At 36.3% G+C, this 16,046-nt stretch overlaps 1 protein-coding gene across 1 annotated transcript; it reads left to right on the top strand.

Moving 5' to 3' along the window:
• Positions 1-11: 11 nt before the first annotated feature.
• Positions 12-13,535, top strand: NOL11 (nucleolar protein 11). Its single transcript, XM_064522745.1, has 18 exons — positions 12-210; positions 1,410-1,523; positions 2,486-2,542; positions 3,143-3,288; positions 3,528-3,585; positions 4,148-4,286; positions 4,663-4,860; positions 5,769-5,845; positions 6,661-6,784; positions 7,559-7,662; positions 7,943-8,020; positions 9,047-9,231; positions 9,550-9,675; positions 10,600-10,821; positions 11,318-11,396; positions 12,431-12,523; positions 12,826-12,933; positions 13,243-13,535. Exons 1-18 carry the CDS (start codon positions 61-63, stop codon positions 13,354-13,356), a joined length of 2,172 nt encoding a protein of 723 aa, XP_064378815.1. The 5' UTR covers positions 12-60; the 3' UTR covers positions 13,357-13,535.
• Positions 13,536-16,046: the final 2,511 nt, after the last annotated feature.

Genomic DNA, 16,046 nt, shown 5'->3' with positions numbered 1-16,046 from the left:
GCCCGCAGCGGCCCGGCCGGCTCACGCGCCAAGTCTCGCGAGCGGTGGGCGCTCGCTAAGATGGCGGCGTTGTGCGAGGGGTTCACGCTGTGCGGGTTGGGGCCCAGCGGCGGCGTGGGGCCGGGCGCCGGGGTGCTGGCGCTGGAGCCGGGCCCCGACTCCGACCACGTCCTGCTCACCGACCGCGGCAGGACGGCCACGCTCTTCAAGGTAACCGCGCAGCCCGGCTCTCCCCCTCGGCAGCCGCCGCTGCGCCCCGGGGCAGCCGCGGCCTGTGGACGCGTCCCTCGGCGGGATCCCCTCGGCGGGGGCGGACGCGTTCAGGGCCGCCTGCCGGTGCCGCCGGTGCGGAGCGGCGCTGCGCTGCGCTGCGCTCGGATGTCCTCCCCCGGGTCCGGCCCTCAGCGCCGCGCCGTGTGTCCGCGCCCCGCGGGGCTGCGGCGTGGCGGTGCCCTGCGTGCCCGCTCCGGCGGTTGCGTGCTCGCTTCTTCTGTGGCTGGTTTTCTCTGTTCGCCGCTCCAAGAAGCATCTGCGTCCTGAAGCTTGGGGCTACGTAACGATTCCTTGCTGTATCCCGGGTGCCGCACGTCGCGCCCGGCTGTCAGCTTGGTGGCTGTTAGCTGCCATCCTGTTGGCTGGGGGCCAGGGACTGAGAGTGCTTGCGGCACCTGGAAATGAAAACTGATGTTACAGGTGTTTTTAAAAAACGTATGTGTTCATTCCAATGGGCCGTAATATGAAAACTTAGACAAACGTTCGTTTTTGTATCTTTGGCTTTCATGTTTGTGGGGATAGGGGTTTTGTCTTAATGGGTGCGTGATACAACGTTCTTTGGGACCCTTAGGATTGTTACCAAGAGCCTGTATGAGAATGTAAATATGTTGGTAGGGTTTGCCTAACGTACTTTTAGACTAACGAAAAAGGATTGAATGCCCTGTGAGCAACAAAATATGAATCATGCATAAGATGAATTTAAATACTAAAATTCCCTGATCTTGGTCTCAATAACCTATAGTAAAGGAGGAAGAGGAAAGATGCATTTCTGTGCACAATTGTGCTAGTGATTAAAAATGTTTGTTATGGAAAAGCTTAGCATGATCCCTGTGCTTTATGGCATAAACCTGTCCAATTATTATAAGCCAAAGTTATTTCTAAAGTGAAATAAATAAATCCCCATCGTAGACTTCTCTTTGTGTTGCTCTGAAACTTCTGGTATTAAAGTCAGAAAAAAAAATACTAATAGCACTCAGAACTTCTATTCCAGTATAGAAGTTTCCGTATCTTAATATTCTCATTCAAGCCAGATTTGGTTAGCTTGTATTTTCTTTTTAAAGTAAGTTTCTGTCATAAGAGGCATCTCAAAAGCATACCACGTTATGTCTTAACTGTATGTGTTCTGACTCTTCTAGGTTTCAGATCAAAAACCACTAGGTTGTTGGTCAGTTAAACATGGACAAATTATCACATGTCCGGTTGTATGCAACTTTGAAACCCATGAATATATTGCTGTTCATGATGACAAGGTGAGATTCTTTGTTTATTGTTAAAAAAAGAATGTAGTGAGTCTCCTGAGCAAATGTAGATAGAGAAATTGATGGTGGTCCTTGTTTTTTTGTTTGGTTGTTTTTTTTAAGCTCAGTTGAACAAATGGAAATGTATGGAGCTCTCAACATCTTACTGCAGTCTCTCAAAGCTGGTAATGTTAGTTTCGTACTATTGCAATTCAGGTCATCTCTGCTCTTTGAGTGGACAGGGATGTGCACAGCCTGTTCTTCTGTTGGTGGCATGCAGATCACCTGTGCTGACCACCAGTTATGTAGTGGCCTTTTTAAAACTGAAGCATTCTCAATAAAGAATGCTTTGTACATACTTTCTCCAAAGATAAGTTATTTTTCTCATTACAGACTGGTTGAAATGTAGAACCGGTTATTCTACTGAAACAGTTGAAATGGTTTATACCTGCATCCCTGTCTTTCTGCTCGTGTCTTAAAACTCAACATTCCCTGTTCCTGTACTTTCTGTATTTTTAGTAGTGTTTGCTCAGCGCATGCTGAACACTTGGCTCTTTTACATTTTAGATATGTATATGTATGTATGTAAATATATATAAAAAATCCTTTTTAACCTTTCATTTTTCTCCTTGAAACATTCTCTTCCAGATCAGGTCATCTGTACCTTAATCTGTCTCCATCCTTTTGATCTACTTCTACTTAGATTCAAGAATGCTGCTGTACCTTCTGTACCTTCTTTTCCACCCTTCCTTTTGAGTTCAAGATTTTTGGGGGGTTGATTTGCATTTCTGTTGTCTCTGCTTTAGCTTCTTCCCATGAAAACTTCCTTTAAGTCTGTTTTCACTAAAGTTACTGTGAATACCTTCATATTTTCTTCCTGTGTTGTATCAGTAACATGCAATCACTAGTATTTTGTGTGATGCAAAGTGTATATGCTACTTTACTGTGCTTATCAAACAATGCCTCTCTTTAAGGTTTTAAGAATATGGAAGGATGAAGATGTTAACTTGGACAAAGTATTTAAAGCAACAGTAAGTGTCTTAATTTATATTCACTTTTATGTTAACATTTTGAATCTTGGGAGAGGGAAGAGATTGATTTTCATAGTACTGGTAACATTAAGCTTTAGCTGATTGTTTTGTGAACTTGGCCTTCTTGATGTTCTGGAGTACTGCAAGGAATCCACTTGGATTGAGTGACTTTGTCATCAAAGTATTACCCTTAATTTGATTAGTATCCCAAGTGCATTGTTTCTAAGGACTTTCTTTAAAGATTGTGAATTATATTCAGATACAGATTTTCTACTCCACTTGCGTAAGCATTAAACAGCAGTTTGTGTTTTGCTTCTTAGTGGTTGTTTGAACTCCTTACTGTCAATTATATTTTGTCTGATGTAATTTAGAAATATGGTGTTCATTAGAAGCTTTTCCTAGCTTTTTTGTCAGGTAGCGACTTGTATTATTCTATAGCATTTCAGAAAATCAGCACCTGCTAGGAATCTTACAAGTTCATCAGTCTTCCATTGCTTATTTATTGAGAGAACTCTCAAAAAAACATGCAGAACACTTGGCTTTCAAGGTAATGTACTGAAGACCATAGAATTCTAAGTTACCTTTTTACTTTCTATACAGCTTTCAGCTGATGTATACAGGATACATTCACTACCCCATGGGGAGCCGTTGGTACTATTCAAAGGAGGTGGTGTTCGAACTTTAGATGTCCTTTTGGAAGCCCCGCAACAAGAAATTGAAAACTTTATTTCAGATGAAGTCATTAAGTAAGTGATACTACTTTGTGAAGCTTGATTTGTGATCAAAGGAATCAATGATGATGCAAACTGTCCCTTTTGGGGGGTGAGGGATCCAAAGACCAAGATGAGTTGAATTTTTTTGAATGCGTTGGTTTACTATCTTAGAATTATTTAGACAGATAAAAATGAGAGGTTGCCTAAGTAATAGTGGCATACTTTAGGTATAGACCTGGAATTCAGATGTTCATACAGCTTTCTGTTTTTAGGTGGAGTGAAGCTTTTCTGGAAGATCAAGAACCCATCTTAATTTTCACTACTGAGAAAGTGAGTTTAAAAAATAAAAAAAAATTTAATAGCAGCACATCCAGATGCTTTTTCTGAAAACCATCACTTGTTTCATTGTATTTTTAGGGTTTTTGCTGAAATCATTAGTCTGTATTTAAATATTGTTTCTGATATAACTGTTAAATTGAAGTCGTGTTGCTTTCAGAGTGGGGCAGCCTGGCTGTTAGAATTCTAGCAAACAGTTAAAATTAAATGCAATACCCAGTTATGTAACTTCTTATTTTCCTCAAATACTTGTTAATTATAAAGAAGTTATTAAGTAGCATTTATATAAACAACCTTCACATGATTGAAATTTATCCATGAATCTCTTCATTCAAATGCTTTTTCCTGGTGAAGCCATTTGTTGCATCAGTTTAGAATTTTCTTTATGTGCTTGAATCTGCAAAATTCCTGGAATTATTTACTGAAGTAAACATGTACTTTCATAATTTTGCTTAACATTCAAAGTTGAGCAGTACTAATATCTTAATATTGGAATTCTTACTATCTCTTCTCTTTGTAAATGAAAGACAAACTTGGGTTTTTGTTTTTGTTTTAGGATGGGGATTATTTTATCTACATACAGAAATTTAAGCTGAATATTCTACACAAATATAAGCTTGAACAACAGGAGTTATCTAATCCACTGAGTTTCACGGCATATATAAAAAATCAAATCATCACACTTCTGTGTTTGTGTAAGTTATATTTTGTGATGGGATGTAATAGTAAAGCAAGGAATTGTATGAAAGGACATGGAAAACGTGTTAATGTTTATGAATTACTGTTTAGTATTCTAACTCTACTGTCTTTGTAAAACAACTAGCAGTAGAGGTAATTGCATCTTTCTAGTGCTTTTTTTTTTATGGTTGCAAAGGCTTACTGTTCTTAAAATTTATGACTTGTACCTCAAAGATCTTGTGTAGCTATGCTACTGTGTTTCTGCTTTACATCATGACATGTACTTTAAATGTCCTATATTTCTTTATATTTCAGCTCTAATTTTGGATATACTTTTGCCACATTGCATCAAATAGCTTTTCTGTGAAAAACATTATCTCTGCTCTTTGACAGATTCCAATGACGCTATCTATAAGGTTCTGATACCTCTGCAGAGAGATAGTGAAGAAGAGGAACAAATTTTGTCGAAGTCACTACTGCTCAAACTTTCGGTTTCTGGAAGTGTTCTAAAAGGAACTTCCTTTGCTATTCTTGATAAAGACCATGTTGCAGTATTAGGAAGTCTAACAGCATTTGGTGAAGAATCCAAAGGTAACTGGAAAATAACCCGACTAAGATGTCTTTAACTTCTAAGATGCTGTTCTTTGGATAAAATGACAAATGGATTGTTAAATAGGTCAGTAAGCAGGAAAAACATTGGTCTTGTTTCTTTAGGGAATGGTATAAATCTTACTTCTTGAATCAAGTGTTAGCTGGCTCTTCAAACTAATATACATAGTTGAGTCGTGTAGTGGAGAGCGCTAGTCTAAAGGTTGTGCTTCAGTAAATGGTACAGTGGGTTGCAAGACTAAACTCCCTATGGTGTTGCCGCTATTTGCTTTCATGCTGTTTGTGGAAACATGAGAGAACTCATGCTGGGGGGGGCAGCATTACGAAGTATACAGGAGCTATGTGGGGAAACAGAAATAATGTCGTATGAGAGATCAGTGTCTAAAATCAGTGAAACAAAAACACTTCAGTGTTGTGCCTGAAGTTCTGAAGAACTGTGGGACCACTGAAACTTAAGTCACTGAATATAGTTTAGCGTTTTAAAACAAAATATTCTTCCAGACAGGTTAGGTAATAGACTTAGCAAAACTGATCAGAGGGATAGCTGAAGTTGATCAACCTTAAAGCTGTTAAAGGTGCGTAGGTAAGTTAGCAGGCAGCACAGACTTGCTATATGGGCTGCTATCTCTGTTATCACTGCTTCTTGTTTGAAACTTTGCTCAAAAACTAACTATTCTTTAAATACTTTTATTGAGAAAACTAACCAGAATGTTGAATACATTACTAAACTGAGTTGGTTTGCAATGGTTTCTGCTTTTGTTTCAGTTTTTTTTTTTTTTTGAAATAGTTTGAAACTATTTCTTCAAGTCTTTGTAACTGAAAATACCAAAGAAAAATGTAGTATTTGTGTTGCTTTTGAATTTGTAATATCTATCTCTTATTTTCTGTAGAGTGCCTAACAATATGGAATACAAAATTTCAAACATTACAAACTTCAAAGGAACTGCCCCTGGGAACCAGTGGACAAGTGAGCTCTATCTTTAATTTGTGGTTCGTAAGCTTACATCTGATGCGTTTGGCCTCATAGAAGTGAAAAGAGACAGATGGCCTCCAAACTTCAGGGTTTTGTGTGAAAGAATAGTAAATGTCAACTTCTGAAACAAAATTAATAATAATGGCCAGTTCCTGAACTTTTTTTTTGTTATCGTTTCTAAACATAAGCATGGTGACCTGTGGTAACGTCTTTGATAAATTTGGCATCTTCTCACTTCTGTTGGTCTTGATTATTTGGTGAGAATGAAATATATACTGACTGGGTTTTTTATTTAATTAGCTATTATGTTCAGACCATTTGCAAATGACTGCCTAAATGATCCCAACAACTCCCTAAACTGTACTTCAAGATCTTCAGGTGTCAATTGATAAGTAAACTGACACCTAAGTGATTAAATACATTAGTGAAATAGAACATCTGACTTCCATAAAATTGTATTGGGGGGGAGGGGAGGATGAGGAACCTGAATGCTGTTTGCATGTTCATTTTAATGGTGCCGGACTTGCTGGTAGCTCACTAACAAATTGAAATTACCAAGTGGAATTAATTCCTCAGAGCAGCTACTGTACTTTAACACACCACTGAAAGTATTCAACAGTAGGCTTCTTATTTCTGTATTTAAAAGCAATGCTTAATGAAGGTCTGCTAGCAAGTGTTTAACGCATTCAACATTTGATCAATGAGAAGACTTTTAGTTTAATTTTGTAGTAAGGAGGTAAATGTCAGCTTGTGCAGAAAATTCCTTCTTTGCTACACTCCTCACTAACAATCTGTTTAATATTTTGTAGTTGTGGTGTTATGGGGAAAAATTTTTTTTTACTCATGGAAAAGTGCTAACTGTAATTATATACAAGTGTGAAAGTTCATCCTTGGCAGCTGCTGTGGGAAAGCTCAAAGACAGTCAAACCTCTGGTAAGAATTTTTTGTAATTATAGTGCAAGGATCTCATCATTTAAATATATATATATATATATATATATATATATATATATATATATATATATATATATATATATATATATATATATATATATATATATATATATATATATAAAAAATATTGATTTAATAGGACTGTAAAATAACGAGATATAAACAGCTTGAAGTAACTTAACAATGTATTCTGTTCCTAGCTGTTAAACTTGATCATTTTTGTGTGCATTGGGGTTTTGATAACATTAAGTTTAAAATGACTTCACTTACACTGAAGTCACCTGAGTCCAAATGCTGGACTTACTGAAAATACTGGGATGCTAGCTATGGTCGCTGAAAACAAAATTAAAGAAACAAAGCACTGACTCTTATAAACTTCTTAAAGAGTTTCTGACTGGACAGAGTAGTGCCAAACCTAAGTTTGTCAACATCAGTTTAAATTGTACTTCAGCAGTTTCTTTAATTTAGTTAGTTAGTTTAGTTTAGTTAGTTGCACTGAAAAATGTTGTTGGAAGTAATGTTCAAAATAAATTATGTAGTAACAGGTTTGTTTCTCCTCCTCTAAGAGACTACATGAGAAAACAATATGTAAGGAGGGTCATAAAACTACTTGCTGCTGAGATAAAACAAATGGAAAATTTCTTGGCAGAAAATGACTTGGATTATACTTAGTACTATCAGAATTTGAAGTAATATTTCTATTTTAGTAAATGTGCTTTAAGTGTTTATGTAGTTTAATTTTTGTGTTCACAGATGTATCTTCATTTATAAACTGGAATACCCTTAGCGATGAAGAGCTGGTGGTTTCCCTTCAGTCACAGCAATCTGTAGCTCTAAAATCTGAATCCAAAATGACTGTAAGTTAAAATTAGGAGTAAGTGAGGTTTTTGTTTTGTCTCTTTGTCTCTTCTCCTGTGCTGCTATTTGTGTTTTACGTATTGTAGTAAAAGGGAATTTAACTTGGTATTTGCCACTGATTGCTTCTAGCACTGTTTCTGGGATTGGACTACCCAGCTACTGAATGTAATTCCTGCAGCAAGTTGACTCATGATCTTCCTAGTTATCTTAACTGAAATCCTTGAATATACACCATCTTTTTGGACCTAAATAATAACTTGTTGTGTTTCTTTATTGTAGTTAAGATCAAGAAGGAATAGTGTTGCTAAGGTCCAGCCAGATACCTTAACAGTTGGGCAGCTATTATTAGATATAAAAGTAAGTAAACAAAATATCCTAAAGGAATTCTTTAGGCACTCTCAGAATATTCCAAATGTCTCTTAAGCTATTCTCTTCTCCCATGTCGTCTTCTCATAGATCAAGCTGAAGAAGCTGTCTTAACCAGGTGCGTTAGAGGATTACACTATTATTGTGTAAGAACAGTATTCAGGCATAATGAAATTAAAGCTTTGTCAGAAGTGTGGTGTACAGCTGTACAACACAGGGTCCTAACTGAGTTCTGACAACCAGCACAAAGATGTCAGTTTTGCAAAAATTTAATCTTATTTTGCAGTATATAATGTGAGAGGTTATTCTATCTGAACTGTTTTTTTTTTTTTTTTTTTTTAGAAAAGCTTTTTTAGATTCTTATTTGATGCTTTCATTTTGTTTAATTTTTGTTTTAGGAAATAACCTGTTCATAAAATTTTAGCGCAGGGTATAACATAAAATAGTGACACATTAAAATGTGTTCAGAAGATGACGTTCTTACTTGTTTTGGAAACGGTTAGAGAATTTAGTCCGATACACTGAACTGAGTTTGATAATAAGTATCAGTATCAAAATTGGATCCCAGGACGCTGGGACTAATACTCAGCTTTAAATAAATTAATCAGCAAAATTTATCAGACATGGTAGCTCCATATTCTGGTGTAGTTCCCTTTCAAAACTTGCCATGAGTGTTGTGATACTTGAAGCTGCATCTCTTCTGATTTGAAACATCCCTGTATTCTGCTTTAGCTGGAGATCTTGATAATATTACTGAAGTAATAGCAGAATAATCACTGAATAACTATTGAAGGGTACTACTTATTCCCAAGTTCAAAGTGCATAATTATTGTATGGTTCCTGTTTGTCTCTTTCATGATTGTGACAGGATACCAAAACACATATTAGTAAGTGGTTTTATTTCTTTGGCTCGAATACTGAAATAATTCTCTTTCTACTTTGGTCTAATTAGAAGGTTTGAGAACTGTACTGTTACTATGCATTGCTCTTGAGTTGCATAGTATTTGTTGTTTTCAGGACTCTTCTTCAGCTGCAGTTGAAGATGAATTGAAACTATTGTTGTCAAAAGAACAGATGCCAGATTTTCAAGCTACCATTGGATGTGTAATAACTGCTCTTATAAACAGATGTAAAACAGATCCAGTGTTCTACCCTCGAAACTTCCTGGTGCAGCTGATCCAAAAACGAGAGTTCTCTTACAGGTGACACTTCTTCACTTTCTCAATTGTAAGGCATAGTCTTTTTTTTTTAAAAAAAAAAAAAAAAAAAAAAAAAAAAAAGGGAAGTCCAGTTTTTCATGAAGCACTTTGAATTATCAGATTTGACTGTCAAAGATGCTTATACTCAATTTCTCTTCAAGTTTATTGCTTATTTGCTGATGAAACAGATACTTCTGAGGTGGGATTGAAGGACTTTGTGTAAAGTGAGATTAATACTTCTACATTAGTTGTTAATGTAGTTTTCACTAGGAGTGAGCTGTGCAGTGAACTGTGCAGTTTATTCTTATCTTATTCATGCAGTTTATGCCCGGACTTAATGGCTGTTGCTTTGGAGAAAAAAGATATGCATCTCTTACAAATCTGCCTACAACGGTTCCCAGATATTCCTGAAGAAATTACTTATGCTTGCTTGAAAGTATTTTTAAGGTAAGTTGGAATCAGTTTGTTTGTGTGGGGTTTTTTGTTTGTTTTTTAGGGTTTTTTTGCCTCAGTAAACCAAGCCCTTTAGTAAAATCCTGTTTGTTGCCAAGAATGGCTTTAACTTGTGTAGACAAGCAATTAATACTGTACATGAAACTCTTAATTCTAAGTACAGTGAATGCTGTAGTCCTGTATACTGTATGCAGTAGACATCTTGTAAAAAAAGCATTTTAGTAATTCTAAAAATTGTCAGGTGTAATGAAGTGAGCATGCTTTTTGATAGCACTGCTGGCTTAAATAGCATTTGCCTTTTTTCTAATGTGTTGTTAATTAGGAATTTACCTAGGGCAAGAAGCCCATAAGAAAGATTAACTCTTAAGTTCATCACAATGTCCACCCAAATGGCTCTTGTATAATAATGGGGATGAATAAAGTTTTAGGTAAGCACTGTAGCCTTTAGCACTTGTAGTTCCTCTGGGCTTCAGGAGCACAAAAGATTTCCCCCCACCCCAAACACCACATCTTGTTCATATTGGTAGTAACTTACTTAGAAATGTGAAATACTTAATTACTAAACGTTAGGAGAACCATAGTTGTCTTAAGGGTTAAAACAGTCCTACTAATATCAGAATACAGTAGCAATCTTGCATGGTCCACAACCTTGAAATAAACCTATGAATGTCTAATAGTACAGTAACTTAGTGTTGGAATATATGAAAAGAACATGTATTGTTGAAGGTTAGTAATTACAAAATATTAACTGTCTTCTCATGGTTTTTATCCTTTCTGCAAGGTATTATTTTTTAGTATATGTTTTCACTTTTATGGTATGTGCAAAAGAGTTATACTGTCTATTACTGTTGGGCTGATGGCATTGCTGATTTAAACCTAATAATAAAGGTATTAAATGTCTGGAATTTTTTTCTACAGCATTAGTGATGACTATCTTGAAAGAACAGATGTGAATCTGGACTCTGTAATCTGTTATATCGATATTGAATCCAACAATAAAGAAGTTAAGACTGAAATTGTAGAGAATGGTTTCAATACTGAACTGGAAGAGGACAGCTGTGATACTACATTCACAAAGGAAACGCATTTGAAGAATGATGGTGAATGCTGCCCTGTTGGACCACAAAAGGCCGCATTATTGTATCCTTCGTATATTTTTAACGGAAGAAAATCGGTGCATCATTTATGAAGTAAATGTTTACTTTTAGTATTGCTAAAAGATGTTTTTTCTGTTATTGTTGAAAACTTATGAGCATTTATGGCTAAGAAGTTTCTATTCAGTAGGAAAAAGTCACTTAAAATATACATATAAATGATTAACTTCTAGAAAGTGTCTGCACCAATTAAAACTTTTGTATTTTTACAAAAGTGTAGCTTAAACCTTTGCCAAACAAAAAACAGCATCAATAATCTTGTTGAATAAATACACATTAGCCAATTACCTGCTTGAGTTATGCAGAATTGTGTTCAGGATGACTTACTGCAGTGTTTCAGTGGCTGCATATATTTCCTGATAGGGATACAAGAGATAAAAAAGCTGAAATAGGATCTCTCTCTCTTCAGTTATATTTGAATTCAGTTTATTTGTAGAAACTGATATTTTCCTTGTAATTGTTTCCTCAATAATACTGCACAGAAATGCTGTTCTCCATTCAGCTTACAGCGAAACATTTCTTCTGCCTCATCTGAAAGACCTTCCAGCTCAGCAAGCTGTTGTAAGCATATTAAAAATTCTGAATACTTTTATTAATTTTTGGAGGGAGGAAATGGAAGAGAGCTTTTCTCGTTATGTATCAGAAACTTACCGCTCTTACTAGGGTTGCATTAATTCATTTTCATACATTATTTTCAGATGACTGAGATTCAGTTCTACTGAGTGCTGTACTTTCCTAGATACATATGGAACTTTGCTGTTTTTCATGGTCTTTGCTTATAGAAGATGCAAGGAAGAAACTGTGTTTATGATCCAGTCCACTTAAATATTGTTCACATCTAATAATGGTTTTAATACCTTCTTTTGCTTTGGATGCTTTTTAAGAAAGTGGTGAGACATGCTAATTTGATCAGTTCCATCGGAACCACAAGTTTAGGGGAAAAAAAGAAACAAACTGTACACTAAAATACCAAATGTAAAACAAATGAGACTCTCAATTTCAGATCCCCTGTAAAACTTTCAAGAACTGCACGTACCACAGTACCTGAGTTTACCTACGGCTTTACAGTGATTTAAAAACCTGTATATCAGAACAAAGCTGATTGTAACTCTGACCCATCTCCTTAATTCTTTTTTTGGAGAGAGAAGGAAGTCTTTATGACTTATGCTGAGGACCAGACAATGTTGACCTGATTCCGATTATCATCAATTTATTCTTGGTTACTGATGCTGAAACTGGGACTAAAATTGTTACCGTTGATGAAGTTTCTAGCAAAGTCCTTAGGAAAGTCGGTCTGAATTAAGTTGCAATGACACAACTGCTGGAACAATGATTGCCACTGAATGTCACTTTCCCATTTGAATATCTGAGAGTTTCTGAGAGTTTTCAAACTCCAAGCCGAGATAAAGAGCCATAAAATATATTTTTAATGCATAGCGTACAGGCATCTAGGTTGATTTAAAAAAAAAAAAAAAACTTAGGAGTATTATTGTATGCAGGAGAAAATCCATAGGTCTATAATATGTGTGCTCTTGTAACATGTTGTCTGTCCCACCCACCCACCCCTCTTTTCTCTTTTCTTTTTTTCTTTAAAGCTGTTTCTCAGGTATTTACACTACCTGTATGTGAAAAGCAGTGAAAAAATTACTACCACTCTTCCTGGCGTGCTTTCTCCGACTATAAATCAGGTAAAAAGCTACTTCTAAGATTTGCACCTCCTTCAGTTTTTGTACTGTGTAGCTGACTGAGCATATAAAATCAACAGAGATCTGTATTCATTCTATAAGGTATTGTCTATTAATATAACCTACATGGAGTCAGATGTAACAGGATGCTTCTCACTGTCTGGAGAAAAAAAAAAACAGTCTTAAAGTGTGGAACTATGCATTCTGCATTAGAAATTAACATTTTAGAGTTCATTTTCAAACCAAAATCTTAGTGTCATCTGCATATCGTAAAGTATGTGTGTACTTTTCTTGTTTGTCTTCAGATCATGGATTGGATGTGCCTGTTACTTGATGCTCACTTCACAGTTATGGTGATGCTACCAGAAGCAAAGGGATTGCTTTCTAGCCTGCATAAGTTTGTCAGAGCCCAAGTAAGCTATATCTTCTAGAATACTGAATTCATTTTAGCATAGATTTAGAATATGGGGGTTAGGTCTTCTAAAAATTAAATACATAGTAAATCAAATCCTGTATGCTCACCTTTATATGCTGCTTTGTGAGCATCAAATGGCAATTGCCTTTATTCTCATTTTGACCCCTGAAAGTTGCTCTATTTGCTTGGTCAGAATATCTGGAATTATACAGAGCCACGGGGAGTTGCACAGTATTATTATGTATGAAATGAACTGAGTTAAACTTTATATTTTATTATAAACATCTGGGTTTTTTTTTCTTTTTAGGTACGATTCTACTCTGAACTCAACAAGATTGAAGGAAGCTTGCAAGAGCTACAAAGACTTAAACGCCAGAAAGACTCTCAGACATATTCTATTGAAGTGCTGGAACTCATTTGAATTTGAAATGAATTATTAACAAATTTATTTTTTATTGATTCCTTTTATGACAAGGATGTATTAGCACTCCATATTGGGGACGTGAAAAGCTGAGTTTCCTACATAAGGAGAGCACGGTTACTCTGTAGCTACAGGGGGAGTTGCAAGTTTAATGTATTAAAAGCTCTTTTTCCACTGGATGAGATGCTGGACACCTTGCATTTTTTCATGTATAATTTTGATATGTAATCACAGGAATATCCTAAAATGCTATATGATCCTCAGTGAATGGGTTAGGTAATGGTAGGATAATTGCAACAAGGCTTAAACAGATGCTTCATCAAATGAACTGGCACTTTTACTCTATGTGAGAACTGTTCAACTGTATAAGGTTACTGCCTAAGTTTCTCTTGGCACTTCTCTAATTCTAGTTGCAGTACAGTAGCAATTGGATCTGTTAAGCACAGCTGCAAGTTACTGTTTCCTAAATGGTAATCTCTTCAGTAGAAGGCAGATCAACCTTTTCCGAAAGGCAGTGTAGCCTTAGAACAGATTTTAAAATGCTAAATGCAAAGAGAAGCTCTTTTCATCAGTAAGTGGAAAATAGCGTATCCTTTACAACTGAGAGCTTTTTTCATTTAATAGTTATTACTAAAAATCTGAATCAGTAAGGTTTTACCGCTTCCAGTCAGATAAGGGGGGAAAAAGAGGGAAGATGCATATAAAGATGTCATTTAACTATAGCATATTGAGTTAGGTGATTAAACTACTCCAATTTGCTGCTTTTTCAGTTATTGAAATCTCTGATTTAGATTCTTCAGAATTCTCTTCTCCACTCAGATTATGAACTACAGGTGAACTGATTTCAGTTTGCTGCTTTGATTTCCTATTTTTAATTGTTTTCACTTTGTTCAAAGAAGCCTTTGGCATCTATAGTCTTAGATTATACAGGGAAAGGAGCTTAAGCATGGGTATAGGGTTGTTACCTCACTTGCACTGCTTCTTCTCTCCTAGACATTATGGTACCACAACTCATTTACCATTTTGTGCCTTTTATTTTTCCAGTCTAACACTGTCCTCTTGCATTGTTCTGAAGCAGAGAAGTTGGGGATGTGGGAGGTTTGTGTGGTGGCTAGTAAAGAGCCCTGTACCTTGATAATCTAAAGCTGTTTTGATGAATCTCTTACCTGATAAGACCACCTGCATCCAGAAGTGGCCTACAGCTATAGAGGAGGAAGAGGTATAAGGCAGGAACTAGATTCCTTCCTCAAATGAAGAAGCAAGTGCAGTTATTTAATATGATAGCTTCTTACAGTCTTTGTTATCTCAGAGGTTGCCTTCAGCTGAAGAAGGAAAGACTGTTTTCTTAAGCAGAAAGACTGCTTTTCAGGAGCTCTCCTGCACGGACTTGCAGAATGGAGTTACTGGATTACAACATAATTAGCTGTACTTTAAGACTTTTGTTTTAGAACTTTCTGAAGCTTTCTGATGTTGAAAGATTGCATCCAAGATGGTTTAGGCTTTTTGAATATGAAATCATGCCTGTGTTCAATATGAAGCTTAGAAATAACGTTAAGGTATAACTTCATGCAGTGGACTTTGGATTCAGTTTGACATGTCTTTAAGCTGACCATTCTACTGGTAAAAGCGGTTACCATTCTTGCTTGCTCCTGAGTGGTGCTGGCAGAACTACCTTGCCTGTTAGGTTAGAATAGAGAATGACCTAGCTGGAAATAGCTTCTTTTATCTGTGATTTTTCTATGGGCATGTTGACTTGTGTGTACATAACAGGACGCTGAGGAAACATCCAGTTTGATTTGGAGCAGAATGCTGGAAATCATTGTTTGAATAAATGCATTCTTAACCTTTTTAAGGTTAAGCTTGCCTGAGAATGAACAATAGTGTTTCTTGGCATTTTCATCCCTTCTTTAGCAAGAGCTAGAACATAAAACTGTTATGGTTGAAGCACTAGGTGCATAACTTACTGGACTTTGGCTGTATAGTTTTGAAACAGCTGCACACAGTTAAAGGCCTTAAGACTTTGGAAACTAACACTTTCCTGTTGTATATGCCACTTATCAGAGGTTAGTATTGAAAAAAAATAAATACATAAAAATCAAAAACCTAACAATGAACAGCTGAGGAATTATGTAGACTACTATTTCTTGGCACTGGTAGCTCAAATTTTCCGAGTGAGAGGAGTTATTACCTACATGGGTGTCTGTTTTTTCAAAGGGCGAATGCCTTAATTTTTATGAAGTTAAGTTAACCTCTTTCATTTGTTTTATACAGCTTGAGTTTTGTGCATGTGGAGAACTTAAACATTCCAAAATTATATGTTGGTTTTGGATTTGGATTTCACTTTTGACTAATCTCAAAAGTAATTTTATGAATGAAACATTTGTTAACAGTATTACAGGTATAAGTATCTACTGAATTGTACTTGTTCACTTGCAACTGACTTCTTACAAACTAGTTGTGGGACTGGACTTGCATGTAAATGACACCTGCAGACAGGTGAAAATGGGACAGGCAAGCATAATCCTAGGTTTCTTGAGGTCCAGCATAAAGTGGATGTCAGGGGACAGGAGCTCTCAGTGAAGACAGTTTGCCAATCTATGCCCAGAACAGCAGATCAGATGTTAACAACGCTTACATTTGTAAATGTGATTGAATGTTAATATAATTCAGCATATCAGTATGTTGATACA

The sequence above is a fragment of the Dromaius novaehollandiae genome, chromosome 18, assembly GCF_036370855.1.
Source record: "Dromaius novaehollandiae isolate bDroNov1 chromosome 18, bDroNov1.hap1, whole genome shotgun sequence".
Taxonomy (NCBI): Eukaryota; Metazoa; Chordata; class Aves; order Casuariiformes; family Dromaiidae; genus Dromaius; species Dromaius novaehollandiae.
Note: the sequence above shows the minus strand (reverse complement) of the source record. Positions and strands in the feature narration are given on the sequence as shown.

Coding starts and splice junctions, on each gene's coding strand:
- NOL11 (XM_064522745.1), top strand. CDS start 61: ATGGCGGCGTTGTGCGAGGGGTTCACGCTGTGCGGGTTGGGGCCCAGC. Junction 1,524..2,485: donor TTGCTGTTCATGATGACAAG/GTGAGATTCTTT, acceptor CCTCTCTTTAAG/GTTTTAAGAATATGGAAGGA. Junction 4,287..4,662: donor CATCACACTTCTGTGTTTGT/GTAAGTTATATT, acceptor GCTCTTTGACAG/ATTCCAATGACGCTATCTAT.